The sequence below is a fragment of the Micromys minutus genome (assembly GCF_963924665.1).
Source record: "Micromys minutus genome assembly, chromosome: 22".
NCBI lineage: Eukaryota > Metazoa > Chordata > Mammalia > Rodentia > Muridae > Micromys > Micromys minutus.
The window spans coordinates 3,092,619-3,105,900 of record NC_137957.1 but is presented as its reverse complement, the minus strand read 5'-3'; the positions used below and the strand labels follow the sequence as shown (position 1 = coordinate 3,105,900).

At 49.2% G+C, this 13,282-nt stretch overlaps 1 protein-coding gene across 3 annotated transcripts in view; it reads left to right on the top strand.

Annotated features, from left to right (window-relative positions):
• Positions 1 to 12,902, top strand: part of BRD4 (bromodomain containing 4) — a gene marked incomplete at its 3' end in the record, with an annotated part of 73,747 nt that extends 60,845 nt beyond the window's left edge. For 2 of the 3 annotated variants that reach the window (XM_080935792.1, XM_080935793.1), the window contains exons 12-19: positions 4,774 to 4,826; positions 4,948 to 5,335; positions 5,802 to 6,392; positions 8,763 to 9,137; positions 9,234 to 9,364; positions 9,460 to 9,665; positions 9,748 to 9,988; positions 10,267 to 12,902. In XM_080935792.1, coding sequence (XP_080791918.1) covers positions 4,774 to 4,826; positions 4,948 to 5,335; positions 5,802 to 6,392; positions 8,763 to 9,137; positions 9,234 to 9,364; positions 9,460 to 9,665; positions 9,748 to 9,988; positions 10,267 to 10,335 — 2,054 coding nt within the window. The remainder of the gene's footprint in view (positions 1 to 4,773; positions 4,827 to 4,947; positions 5,336 to 5,801; positions 6,393 to 8,762; positions 9,138 to 9,233; positions 9,365 to 9,459; positions 9,666 to 9,747; positions 9,989 to 10,266) is intronic. The other variant, XM_080935794.1, reaches the window with a different exon arrangement.
• Between the last annotated feature and the right edge of the window lie 380 nt (positions 12,903 to 13,282).

Genomic DNA, 13,282 nt, shown 5'->3' with positions numbered 1-13,282 from the left:
TGGGAAATGCTGCCTCCTTTGTTGGTGGCTTTTTTCCCCTGGCCACACTATGAGAAAGGGTTGGTATTTTGCTTTTTCTGAAGAACAGTTAGCTGGTTCCTGGTGACTTTGACACACCTGGCTGGTGAGATAGCTTGGGGGTGGGGGGGAGCGCCTTTCATGTAAGAGGGACTTCAGGAGTAAAAAAATACCAGCATACTCGGGCAAGGCACATGGAACTCATTAGCAGAATCAGTTTTGCTTAAAAATGCAGACAAGCTTCAAACAATTTTAGAGACTTGTACATATACTATGGCCTTTCTGTGGTAGAGATTTATCCATCCCTGTGGAGGCAGGCCAGTCAAGGATGGGGCTCTTGGTTTCCAACAAGGTCCTCCTGTGTCCTTTGAGTCACTAGGGTACAGAAGCTGGCTCAGTCTGCGATTCTTCTGTTCTTGTAACTTGAACGGTACATTCCACACCATTCTCTCACACTGGTTTCTTTCTCCCTCTATGTAGGTCCTGCCTAATCATTGGACACGGACTCTTAATAAAACGGTCTTCAGTTCCAGATTCCTTCCCAGCGAGCTATAGCTTAAGTCCATTTTCTTCTGTGAAAGGGACAGGACTCCATCAAGTTATGGAATTGCTCAGAGCCCTGGGCCTATCCCCCCGGGGGTGGATTAGTCATGTCCAGCAGCACACACCTAGTCTCACCTTCAGGAAGGCTGCCTGCCTGGCCTGCTGCCCGGGCCTCTCTGTACAAAGACTGCCTGGCTATCCTGCCCAGCCTCCCTGGTCATCTGGGGTCCTCTGGGTGGGTGGCATCTTCTAGAGGGTGATAATAATCCTCCTCTATGCATACATGTGGTGGTGCTCTGTGTGCAAAGCCTGATCACAGTGTGTTTCCTCTCTTCGTCCCTTCCATCTTTTTCTGAGACTCCAGACCTTGCAGTGACTTTAGCCCAGGAAAGCTAATTTACCCTGAGGATGAATATTTTGACCTCCCATGTGGGGCCACCCTGGTTGGCTTGGTCAGATGGAGGCTGTGACCAGCTTTAGCTGACACATAGCCTCCTGAATTCTCCTTCAGTCTCTATTGTCCCTATAGAGTACTAAAAGTTCAAGTGACCTAGTGAATATTTCCCCAAGTTCTTGGTCTTCTCTCCTCATCACATAAGAAAAATTCCCTTCAAGTTTGCTGGCGAGGGGCATGCAGGCACATCAGGCCCTGCTGCCAAGCCAGGTCAGGATCTGAGAAGTGGGCAAGAACGATAACGTGGCTGCTTGTGAACTGCCTACAGTGCCTCTTCAAGTCCCATTGCCTTCACAACCATCCTCATCTTTAGCTTCCTATGACAGAAGCTATTGAGGCTAGAGTGGACAAGAATAGGCCATATTACTTATCCAAACCTTTCCAGAAACAAACCAAAGTAGGCTGGCTTTTCTTGTTTGTTTGTTTTTTGGTTGGTTGGTTGAAGGTTTTTTTTTTTTTTTTTTGGTTTGGTTTTGTTTTTTCTCCCTAAAAATTGGCCGTGACCCTTTTTTGATCACAAATCTAGCATCTCACCAGAAAACGGCCTGACAAAAAGCCCTATTTTAGTGGGCTCTTTCTGTCCTTTTTCTTTTAAAACGTGCTTTTATGTATTCCAGAGAAGACTATCTCCAATTCCTTTGGAGCCTGTCTTCCCTTGGGGCTAAAATGAAGCTGAGGTGGTGCTATGCCCCTTTCCAGATGCCAGAAGTTCCCATACTCAAGGGTTGTTTGCTGCCCTATATCTGATATGACCTTTGGGTCTCAAACTGCCTAGAACATCCAGTGACCCCCTAGAATGATGATGCTGAGTTCATAGGCCATTTCAAGTCCTCTGTGTGTCTAGCTTCAAGATAGTTCGTTTTGCCAAACATACTATTTTGAGCTGCCCTTTGGCCTGAGCCTGACGTTATTCCCAGTGAACTTGGCTTGGCTAGAGTTGAGGGGAGGGGAGACTTCTTGCCCAGAGATTCCCATAGGACAGTTGGGAAAGCTGTTGGCTTTATCTTTCTGGAAAAATTTTGCTATCTTGGACCAAATGATGGCCTACATTCCCAGAGTATCTTGGCTATGTGCCTCTCTGCCCCTCCCAACCCCCCATCTACACATGTGCATACATTCAGGGCAGCTTGCCCTGTACTGTAGAGTACTCTTGGCTGTCCTGAATCCCATCCCTGGCTCTGTGGACCTACTATGAGATAGGAACATTCAGGACCTGTTGAACTTGAAAGATCTTTCAACTTAAACTATTGATTGTACTTGGTACCTGGGAACGTAGCCAGAAAGGACAGTGTCCCACCTGGTCTTCCTTGTTGGCAGTTTTCTGTTTCTTGGCAGTGGGAGGAGGTCCCCTTGGAAAGCTTTAGTGTACCAGCTGACTGTGGGATCCTGTTGGGGAGCCAGCAAGGGCAGTGGAGGGCTTCTGCCCTTGAACCTGTCCCCTTCATTCAAGTGGGGCTGGGGTGGGGTTTAAGAAATCAGTGTTTTAATCAAAGTTTACAAAAAAAAAATCATTTTACTTTGTACAATACCATCCTATGTAAAGATGAAATTTGTGTTGGAGTCTATCTAAGATTGTTATGGAATAAAGATCACACAGTATTTCAGGCCATCTCCATGTAACCCTTTCTAGAGAGTTTTGTGTGTGGGGTGTGTGGGGCTGGTGTGTCATGAAGCTGTACACTTACTGTCTTGTCCTCTTACTGGTAACCCAACACAGGGCTTGGGCTATATAGGAGCTACATAGGGCTGCCTCACAACACATTTCGTATCCACTAAACTCACCTGGGCCCAGAGGGCTGCCTTGTGCCTCCACTTCCGCTCTGAAGTTGAGCCCCAAAATACCCCTGTGACCTTTGCAGTGCAGCTGAGATATTTCCTAGAACCCCTTTGTCCACTGCTCTTGGTCCTAAGCCTAATCTTGCAGACTATAACTTTAGAGGCTTGCAGGAGTAAGAAAACACTGTTGAATATTACTGGACAGTAGGAAGCAAACCCACTTCTCCCTAGACATCTCAGCACTCAGTTCAGCATCTGGGTGCTACCGTCAAGGCCTTTCTGAATTCACATTTGACATAGTGGTTCAGCTTCATCTCCTAGCTTCTCTGTATGCTGAGATCCTCTCAAGAGTATAGATAGAATTTTTATAAAGCAGCTCTTCCCAAATCCCTGTCACCCTGCCCACTCCACCCTTCTTAAAACGACAACAGAAATGATAATAGAGGAGCCTGTCCAATAGCTGTTCCAGCCCCTCTCTCCCCCACTATTGAATTATTGACTCTTCCCTGTCCTACAAGTCCTTCTGGTATAAGGTCTCCAGCTAGTGCTCTTTCTACATTCTAAATAGCCAAATACCCTGCCCTGATCTACACATCTTTCCAGCAACCCCTTTTGAATGTCTTCCTTGTAAGAAGCTCTTCCCAAATTTCTTCTACTGACCCAAGGAGTTATGAGAGCTCTGCTTTCTGGCATCCAATTTGGGGCTCAACCTTGGGTTATCATGTACTAGGTGTCCTCACTTGCTGCCCTGTGTCATTTGTGTGAGGACATGTTATGGCTGCTGAGACCTGTGTCTGTTCTGTCCTGCATAGAGTGGTGAGCTCTGCAGGGTACAAGGTCAAGGTCCCGTCTTCTGTTGGTAACATACTGTACCTCGGGCCATGAGCTTCACAGTAGTTTGACACAGCTATGAACCTTGACGCTGTAACAGCAAGAACTGGTATTCTGACAAGGTGCTTGGGGAAGGCCAAAGCAAAGACGCAGAAGTGGTTTCCTAGTAACAGTAACCTGAAAGGCTCTGTACCATGAGCCCAGCCTCAAACCTAATTGGTTGGCATTTGTATTATTTGTCAGCCAAAGAATACTGGCCAAGATATTATCCCTCTCCTGAAATATGAGCTGATAAAAATTAATTGCTTATAAATTTTTAAGGTGGGGGCAGAGGTATAAACTTAGATTTTTAACCAGCTTAACAGAGAAAGATACATTTGCACACATAAAGCACTGGTCTTTGGCTTCTTAAGGAGCCAGAGTATACATTGTCTTCTGTACACATTGACTGTCCAGAGAGAAAAAGACAGCCAGTGCCACTTTTTTGGCAGTGAACACCTGCCCTGTTCCTGGTTATTCTGGGGGAGGATATCCTCCTTACTCCCAAAAGGTGTCCCTTTCTGTGTTCTCCTTCAGGGTCACTTTTCTTTCCCACTTTGTGGCTCCGGCCAAAGTGTGCTTCATGCCCGTATCACTGATCTTTCTCAGTCCAGCCTTGGCTTCTTACTGAGAAGGCAAGGATTGCCACAGTACATAGTTCTACCAGACGCCCTACATCGTAGTCCTGAAAGATTGTTCTCATTTTTTGGATGGAGCCTAGTTCTCAGCTTGTCTCAGCTGGAGTCATTGCAGATATCCAGAAAATGGCAGGTTAGAATGCAGAGTGTGCTGTTACTCATCCAAAGTACGACTCACAAAATGGGAAAATGGTAAGGTCTCTAGAGCTCATTCTGACATAGCCAGAGCCTTGCCCTTTATTTGTGCCTGTGGTCTGGAGCTTGTTGAGGTGTTTTTCAGGTACACTTCCTTGTGAAAGCTACAGGTAGATGGATAGGTGACACCTCACACATCATCTCCCTATGATGGCCCAATTCAGATACATTTTCAGTGTTAACAGCCCTTGTCCTAAATGCCCTGTCCTTGTCTTCTGCATCCAAGGCCAATTCATGACCTTTTCCCCAGAGTCTCACTACCTTTTCTTTTTTCTGCAGAGATGGCTCCCAAGTCAAAAAAGAAGGGGCACACTGGGAGGGACCAGAAAAAGGTATGTGCTTCAGGGGTATCTCCTTCCGTGATAGCTGGCCCTCCGCTGAGAGGGTGCTGTGGGTCTGGCTCAGGCTGTTCTCTCCTGACTGACATCAACCTGGGTGTCTCTCTGCCTACAGCACCATCACCATCACCATCCACAGATGCAGCCAGCCCCAGCTCCTGTGCCCCAACAGCCACCCCCACCTCCACAGCAACCTCCTCCTCCCCCACCTCCGCAGCAGCAGCAGCAGCAGCAGCAGCAGCAGCAGCCCCCACCCCCACCACCTCCACCCTCCATGCCACAGCAGAGCGCCCCGGCGATGAAGTCCTCGCCCCCACCCTTCATCACTGCCCAGGTACCCGTCCTGGAACCACAGCTACCAGGCAGTGTCTTTGACCCTATTGGCCACTTCACCCAGCCCATCCTGCACCTGCCGCAGCCAGAGCTGCCTCCTCACCTGCCCCAGCCACCGGAGCACAGCACTCCACCCCATCTCAACCAGCATGCTGTGGTCTCTCCTCCAGGTGAGCTGTGGCTATCTCTCCCTTTGTTACCTTGGTTTTATAGCGTCTTGACCAGTTACTCTAAACAGCCTGTTAGCTTCAGTGATTGAGTTGGTTGCTTCTCTGGGGCACGACTGGTGTGTTAGAAGATTGTAGTTTAATTCTTTGGGGCCAGGCATTATGTTGGATCAGAAAAGATTGGACCTGTCTGCAGCCCTTGGTTTAAGAGGAGACACACTCATTCTCATAATTAATCCTGTGGAACTTTGAGAATGTGGATGGGAAGTGAAGATGCTTACCCTCTTAGCAAGCTGATGAAGGTCTGTGCAGAAAACAAGAGGGTCAGAAACACTGTATAGGGCAGGATGACTAAGGAGCCTACTCCTGTATAGAGTGTCACTGTCAGTCAAGATGTAGAGTGAGCAGAAAGCCAATCAGAATTGCAGATAAGTAACTGCACATTTTATTTTTATTTTTGTTATTCCAGCTTTGCACAATGCGCTGCCCCAACAACCATCTCGGCCCAGCAACCGAGCTGCTGCTTTGCCCCCAAAGCCTACCCGACCCCCAGCTGTGTCCCCTGCCTTGGCCCAGCCCCCCCTGCTCCCACAGCCGCCTATGGCTCAGCCCCCCCAAGTGTTGCTGGAGGATGAAGAGCCGCCTGCCCCACCCCTCACCTCCATGCAGATGCAGTTGTACCTGCAGCAGCTGCAGAAGGTGCAGCCTCCCACACCACTACTCCCTTCCGTGAAGGTGCAGTCCCAACCCCCACCGCCTTTGCCGCCTCCACCCCATCCATCTGTGCAGCAGCAACAGCTCCAGCAGCAGCCCCCACCACCCCCACCTCCTCAGCCGCAACCACCACCCCAGCAACAACACCAGGCCCCACCACGACCGGTTCACTTGCCATCCATGCCCTTTTCTGCTCACATTCAGCAGCCCCCACCACCCACAGGACAGCAACCTACCCACCCACCCCCAGGACAGCAGCCACCCCCACCACAGCCTGCCAAGCCTCAGCAAGTCATCCAGCATCACCCTTCTCCCCGGCACCATAAGTCAGACCCCTACTCAGCCGGTAAGTAGTCCCTGTCCGTATACTCTGGGGAGTCTGGCACTGAGTCTTTGTGTCTTATTCTAACAATGCACTGTTAGTTGTGTTTCAGGCTGCAGTGGGTTCAGATCCAAATCCTGGTAGGCACTGTGTAGTTGTCATGCTCCTGTTCTGTATTGTCGGGTTCTTTGTCTTGCTCACAAGCAGAAATAGACCTTCTTGACCTTAACTCCTTCTAAATGGAAGCCAAGATTCAGTCAAGGTATCGTATCCACACATTCAGGGTCAGGGTAGGTTTCCTGGAGTGACTGTGAGTTAAGCAGGAGATAATTTGGCAGTCTGGAGAATGGCCAGTCTGCACAGAACCTTGCAAGACCCAGGTGGCATAGATTGGACCATGTAGGTGAATGTAGCTGGGACTCAGAAGCAGACTCCACTTAGGAACCATGTCCTGTCTATAGACTAGTGCAAACTTCCCATTCTTCAACATTGGTATTTGGGCCGTACCCTTTGGTTTTTATCGCACATTTCACTCTCAGTTGTTGACAACCAAAATGCTCCACTCACCCCTGGTTAGAAACTGTTCCAGTCAAAGCTTACAGTAACATTTGAGGGCCAGGGTGTGGTTCCTGGGCTCAGCTCTGTATATACACCATGCAGTTTGCCTAAGGATTGAACTAACTGCTGCCTACAAATTGAGCATCAAAGTAGTAGGGGCTGTGACCGATCCTTAACACAAGCTACCAGGTGGCAAACACATTGTTGAGCTGACTGCAGCTGTTCTCTCTGGGAAAAACTGGAGTTGGACATGGCCACCCATCCAGTTATGCTGATCGCACCCTTGGGAAGGAAGGTCGTGAGCTGGTGGCAGGAAAACCAGCTTTGGGCAGCTGAGGCTAACAATTTACGACCTCCCTCTACTTTCTCTTTAGAGTCTTCAGGGCCCCACCTAAGCTCCTATAAGGAGTCATATGAATTGAAACCTAGCTGACAGCTCAGAGCCAAAAAACCAAGTTGTCAGAGACTCAGATGGGCACCCAGCCAATTCCCAGCACCATCCCTGAACTGCTAGGCCTTCTCTCCAAAGCTACCAGTAAAACCATAGGCCAGAGAGTCTTCTTCTGTTCCGATCAGCCTTACCAGGTGCACTTGATGGTACTGACACAGGCAACAGACTGTCACAGACATTTACCTGTGTGAAGTACAGACAAGTGGAACCAGCGAGGTAACTTCCAAAGGAATCCTGGTAAGCTAGAATGTAAGAAAACAGAAAATCTGACAGAACTCACCCCACTAGACTTTGCTACTGACCCAACAGTGAGGCCAAGGGTCTGCCCACATAAGATAATGAGGTCTTCTTCGGCTCTGCCAAAATAGGTGTATTAGACTGGAAGAGAGGGGATATTGATTGTCAGAGTAAGAGTTCCTCCTATACTAGCATGGCTTAGACCTGGACCTTGGAGTACTACTTGGGACTGTAGCTAGCTGAGCTATAACAGGTGGCAAAGCTCCTTTCTAGCTGGTATTTAAATAGAGAGCAAACTACATGGGATTAAACTTGGCTTCAGTTCTGCAGGCCAGAGGCTGTGACTCACTATATTAAGGGCTCAGTTTCCTCATTGGTACAGCTGAGTGTCAGAACTTGAATTCTCTGTATTTCATTTGCTGGTATCGAATTCTTGTGCTGGGTGCTTAGGTGGCCACCTAACTTCCTTAGACCTGTTGCTGAGATGCAGGTATTAGACTGACTGAGCCCTTGGACCTGTTGCAGTTGTCTTGCCCAAGTTCTCCTACATTCTGTAGGAGGATCAGACTGAGGTAGGAAATAGCATTGGGAGCAGCCCGCCCTCACTCCAGGACCTATGCAGTCCCATTTCCTCTGTAGCCACCCAGAGTACAAGGAAACAAGGTGGATTATCTGGTTGGATTTTCAGAATTTATTGATATGTCTTGAGTAACCCAGGTTAATTTCAGTTTTCTGAGAACAGAGTGGGGGCGAGGGAAGGGGTGTTGTTTAAAAGTCTGTGGCATCCAGACCCCACATGAGATGTAATATGTCAGGATGCATGTTTCATAAAGCTCCCTGGGCAATGCTGAGGTGTAGAAGGATCAAACCTGAGACGTAGTACCCCAGGACTACAGAAAAGCTTTTGTGCATCCAGCATAGGGGCATAACAGAACAGGTTCTATATGCCAGTCCCTCAAGGAAGGAAGGCCATGTCATATCCTTACTAGGTATAGTAGGTACTGTAGGTTTCCATTCTTTTAGCTTGTTTGGACATGATATTCTTTGTACAACCTGACCTTTCATCACTCTCTTTTCAAGATCCAAGCGGACCAGGGCTACTGGCTTATGTACCAGTTCTCTGACACAGTTTTTATCTGGTCTCCTAGGTCATCTTCGTGAAGCTCCCTCCCCGCTTATGATACATTCCCCTCAGATGCCACAGTTCCAGAGCCTGACCCATCAGTCTCCACCCCAGCAAAATGTCCAGCCTAAGAAGCAGGTAAAGGGCAGGGCTGAGCCACAGCCCCCAGGGCCAATCATAGGCCGAGGCCAGGGATGCCCACCTGCCTCACCGGCTGCCATACCTATGCTGTCCCAGGAGCTGCGCCCACCTTCAGTCGTCCAGCCCCAGCCCCTGGTGGTAGTCAAGGAGGAGAAGATTCACTCACCAATCATCCGCAGCGAACCTTTCAGCACCTCACTTCGACCAGAGCCCCCCAAGCACCCAGAAAACATCAAGGCCCCAGTCCACCTCCCCCAGCGTGAGTGTCCTCTGCCTGCATCTTGGTTAGTAACCTATACACCATGAGCCACACTTTCCAGGTGACCTAGACTCACACATTGTTTATAAATTCTAGGACCTGAGATGAAGCCTGTAGATGTAGGGAGGCCTGTCATCCGGCCTCCAGAGCAGAGTGCACCCCCACCAGGGGCCCCTGACAAGGACAAACAGAAACAGGAGCCAAAAACACCAGTGGCGCCCAAAAAGGTAAGGATAGTAGAGATTACTTTGGGTGGGCATAAGCTTTCTGCCATATCCTGTGCAGCAGGCCCTCACCTGACACTTGACCTCTACCTACATAGGACCTGAAAATTAAGAACATGGGCTCCTGGGCCAGCCTGGTACAGAAGCATCCGACCACCCCATCCTCCACAGCCAAGTCCTCAAGTGACAGCTTTGAGCATTTCCGCCGTGCTGCTCGGGAGAAGGAGGAGCGGGAAAAGGCCCTGAAGGCTCAGGCTGAGCATGCAGAGAAGGAGAAGGAGCGGCTGAGGCAGGAGCGCATGAGGTGGGCTGGGGTCCATGCAGGGCACTGGGGCTCCCAGGGCCATACTGGGCTCCAGGCTGACCTGGGGCCCCGCTCTGCCCAGGAGTCGAGAGGATGAAGATGCGCTGGAACAGGCACGTCGAGCCCATGAGGAGGCACGACGGCGCCAGGAGCAGCAGCAGCAGCAGCAGAGACAGGAGCAGCAGCAGCAGCAGCAACAGCAGGCAGCTGCTGTGGCCGCTGCCTCCGCCCCTCAGGCCCAGAGCTCTCAGCCCCAGTCCATGCTGGACCAGCAGAGGGAGTTGGCCCGAAAACGAGAGCAGGAGCGGAGGCGCAGGGAGGCAGTGAGTAGGGGGACTTGGTGGGAACTTTTGGGCAGGAGTCCACCTTGAAGACTCTGGGAATAAAGGTCCTAGGACCTAGGGAGGGAAGGGTAGGCAGTGAGCCCAGGCCTGTTGCTCTACCCAGCCTGGTCTGATGGGTTAGTTCACTGACAGCTGGGTTTGGAAAGGTCTAGGATGGGTATAAGGGAATAGCCTACTGGAGCTGTATACAAGCAGTGTGGGGAACAGGTGGAGCGGGGTACCCCAAACTCAGTTCTTCCTTCTTCTTCCCCCTCCAGATGGCAGCTACAATTGACATGAATTTCCAGAGTGATCTTTTGTCGATATTTGAAGAAAATCTTTTTTGAGAGCACCCAGGTGACTTCTGACTTTTTCTGGCAAAAATGTTGACTCTCCATAGTGTTAGGGCGGCAGTGGAAGCAGTAGCAGCAGCCAGGGGTGTCTCTGGGCCTGGCTCTCCTGCATGCTATGCCCGGGGCAGGCCTGACGGGCAGCTGAGGATCGCAGAGCCTATCTGCCTTACAGCCAGCCAGACAGACGTCCTCCCACATGCCACCCCCTCAGAGGACGTCAGTTCAGAGCACGCCTCAATATGAGTCAAGTGCCGGCTGGACCTGAGGCCTGCTTCCCCGCATGCGGGGTAGAGGCCCTTCTCTGCGCCAAATGTCTACACAGTATACACAGGACATTGTTGCTGCCGCCACCGTGACTGGTTTTCTGTCCCTGAGAACATGACGTTTGTGACGTCCTACCCATTGGGAGTCCTTCACACCCCAGCCATCGCTGCCCACTCCCAGGAGGCCAGGGCAAGCCTGTCTGGACTGGAGCAGCAAGGCACTGGCCCACCCCTTGCTGGCACTGACTTTGCCTTGAACAGACCCTCTCCCCTCCCCCCACAAGCCTTTAATTGAGAGCCGCTCTCTATAAGTGTTCGCTTGTGCAAAAGGGAATAGTGCCGTGGAAGTGTGTGTGTGTCCATGGCAGTTTGGACAGAGGTGACTGTTCACACGTATGGACAGGCCTCTCCTGGGGAGTGAGGCCACCAACCAAAGTCAGTTCCTTCCCACCTGTGTTTCTGATTTTGTTTCGTTTTATTTTTTTCCCTATATATATATTTTTTTTGTTGTTGTTGAATTCTATTTTATTTTTAACTCTTCTCCTCAGACACAGTGGCACTGCATATCTCCAAATGGTGTGATCGTCTCGTTGAGCGGCAGCCCCACTGCGCTGTGGGTAGTGTGACTGTGGCTGTACTGTATAGTGAACATAGTTGGCATATCTCTCTGTTTGAAGTTTGTTGGTGACTCCACCAAACTGGTGTAAAAAACAAAAAACTCACAAACCACCCAACACACAAAAATCCTGCTTGTATTCAGTTTCAAACTTTATTAGTCCTATTTTTAATTATAAAACCAGAACGCTGCAATTTCTTTTCCCTCTATCCCTTATTTGTTGGCTTCTTTGTTTTTTAATGTCAAATCTGTTTGTTTTTACCAAGAAAGGGAGAGCCTGGGGAGGGCTCCAGGCCCTGGTGGGCTGCAGACTGAGGCAGAGGTCCCCACCCAGCACCTGGTCAGACCAGTGCGCTGTACCTTCCTTCCTATTAGTATTTTTTGTTTTGTTTTGTTTTTAATTGGAGCCCCTGGTGAGGTTACATGTGCCATGAGAACCCACTCTACACCACAGTGCTGGTGCCTCGGTGTTGGCCAAACTCTGGAGTCACTGACTGGTTTGACTTTCATGTGGTGAATATGCATTTGGTCTGTACTGATCATGGAATAAACACATCTCTCTTTTTTAATGCTGGTGTCTCCCTGAAATTTCTTTGTGAACCAACTAGGTGTTCTAGTTTGCTTAGGCTAGACCCAGGTTCCCAGTCACCTTTATGTAAGATTTACCAACGGTGGGCGTAGAGACTCTCCAGTGGCCAGTTCTGCCTTTGCTGGGCAGGAGCTGCTTGGGCTCAGAGTCTCCCAGCTGAAGTTCTAATCGGGAGCCAGACACCCTGTAACTACCTGAGCTGGGTGGTGATGAGGCTCAGTGAAACTTGGTTTACCCAGACCACATTCTTACTGGAGGTCCTGATCCGTCCTAGTTCCTTCTTCACACAAGACTCCGGGCCGCTTTTCCTATCATGCTTGCCTCTACCTAACTCCTAATTTGATTTAAACTCAGGGTTAACCACATACTCTTAGGTAATGTACATTCCCTCCAAATAGGATCTCTGTATCCTACACATAAATACATCTCCACTGAGAAAGCCCCCAGATGGCTTCCCTGCCTTGTTCACACATGCCCCAGCAACCAAGGACAGTCTCCATGATGTAAGATAAATAATTACACGTATGCAGAGACAAGTTAACTGAAGGTTTCTGGCACTCTTAATCCGTATCTCCCACCCACCCCTCAACCAGAAAGGCTAAACCTCACAGTTAAGGGCACAGTTCAGGTACCCAGTCAATGCGCACCTCCTTGTCTTTCAGGTCCTGTCCTACTCCAGGCATTTCATACATCACTGTGCTGGAGCAATGACAGCTTAAGTCCTCTGAGGTTCTTTGACTACATCTGACCGTCATATTTTTCTCTTGTTCAGATATTTCCCTACGCTGGTCCCCACTTCTGTGGTGGGGAAATGGTTTCAGCTGTACCTTTTTGCTCAAGTTTTGAATGGCCTCCATTCCTGATGGGTGTTCCTCTAACTAGGTTGTAATTAGAACTGGGATTTATTTAATTTCTCTGACCATTTTCAAATTCTTCCTGCAGTACTAGACATCTTAGTCCTATACAAGAATAAGAGGTGTGTACAAGCCCCCCCCTGTACTGTATGCACGGGTCACTCGGCCAATAATTATGTCAGTGAATCTGAGACTTGTATTAAAATACTTTAGACATTTGTAGAGGGGAATTCATAGACTTTTCACTTATATACTTAAAGGGGTTTTTTTTTTGTGCAGTTCTCATCGCAAAAATAAACATTTGTACTGAATATAAAGTTACCCTCCTGTGCTTACTGCTGTGTTTTTGAGTGTAGAACTTGAAAATGGGTGTGAGTTGGGGGTTAGAGACAGGATTGCATAGTGGAATTTGAAAAGGGGAAGTACTTAGATGCTTATCAGCCCACAAGAGCCAAGTTGGGGCTAAAAAGAGATCCTCAGAACTGTATTGTCAGGATTGATTTTTATGAAATTAAAAAAAACTATAGAGCTATCTGGGTGTAGTGGTTCATAATCCTGATACCCAGGAAGAGGGGAGAGGAGGCAGGAGAATTCTGAGTAGGTAGCCAGTCCTGTCCCA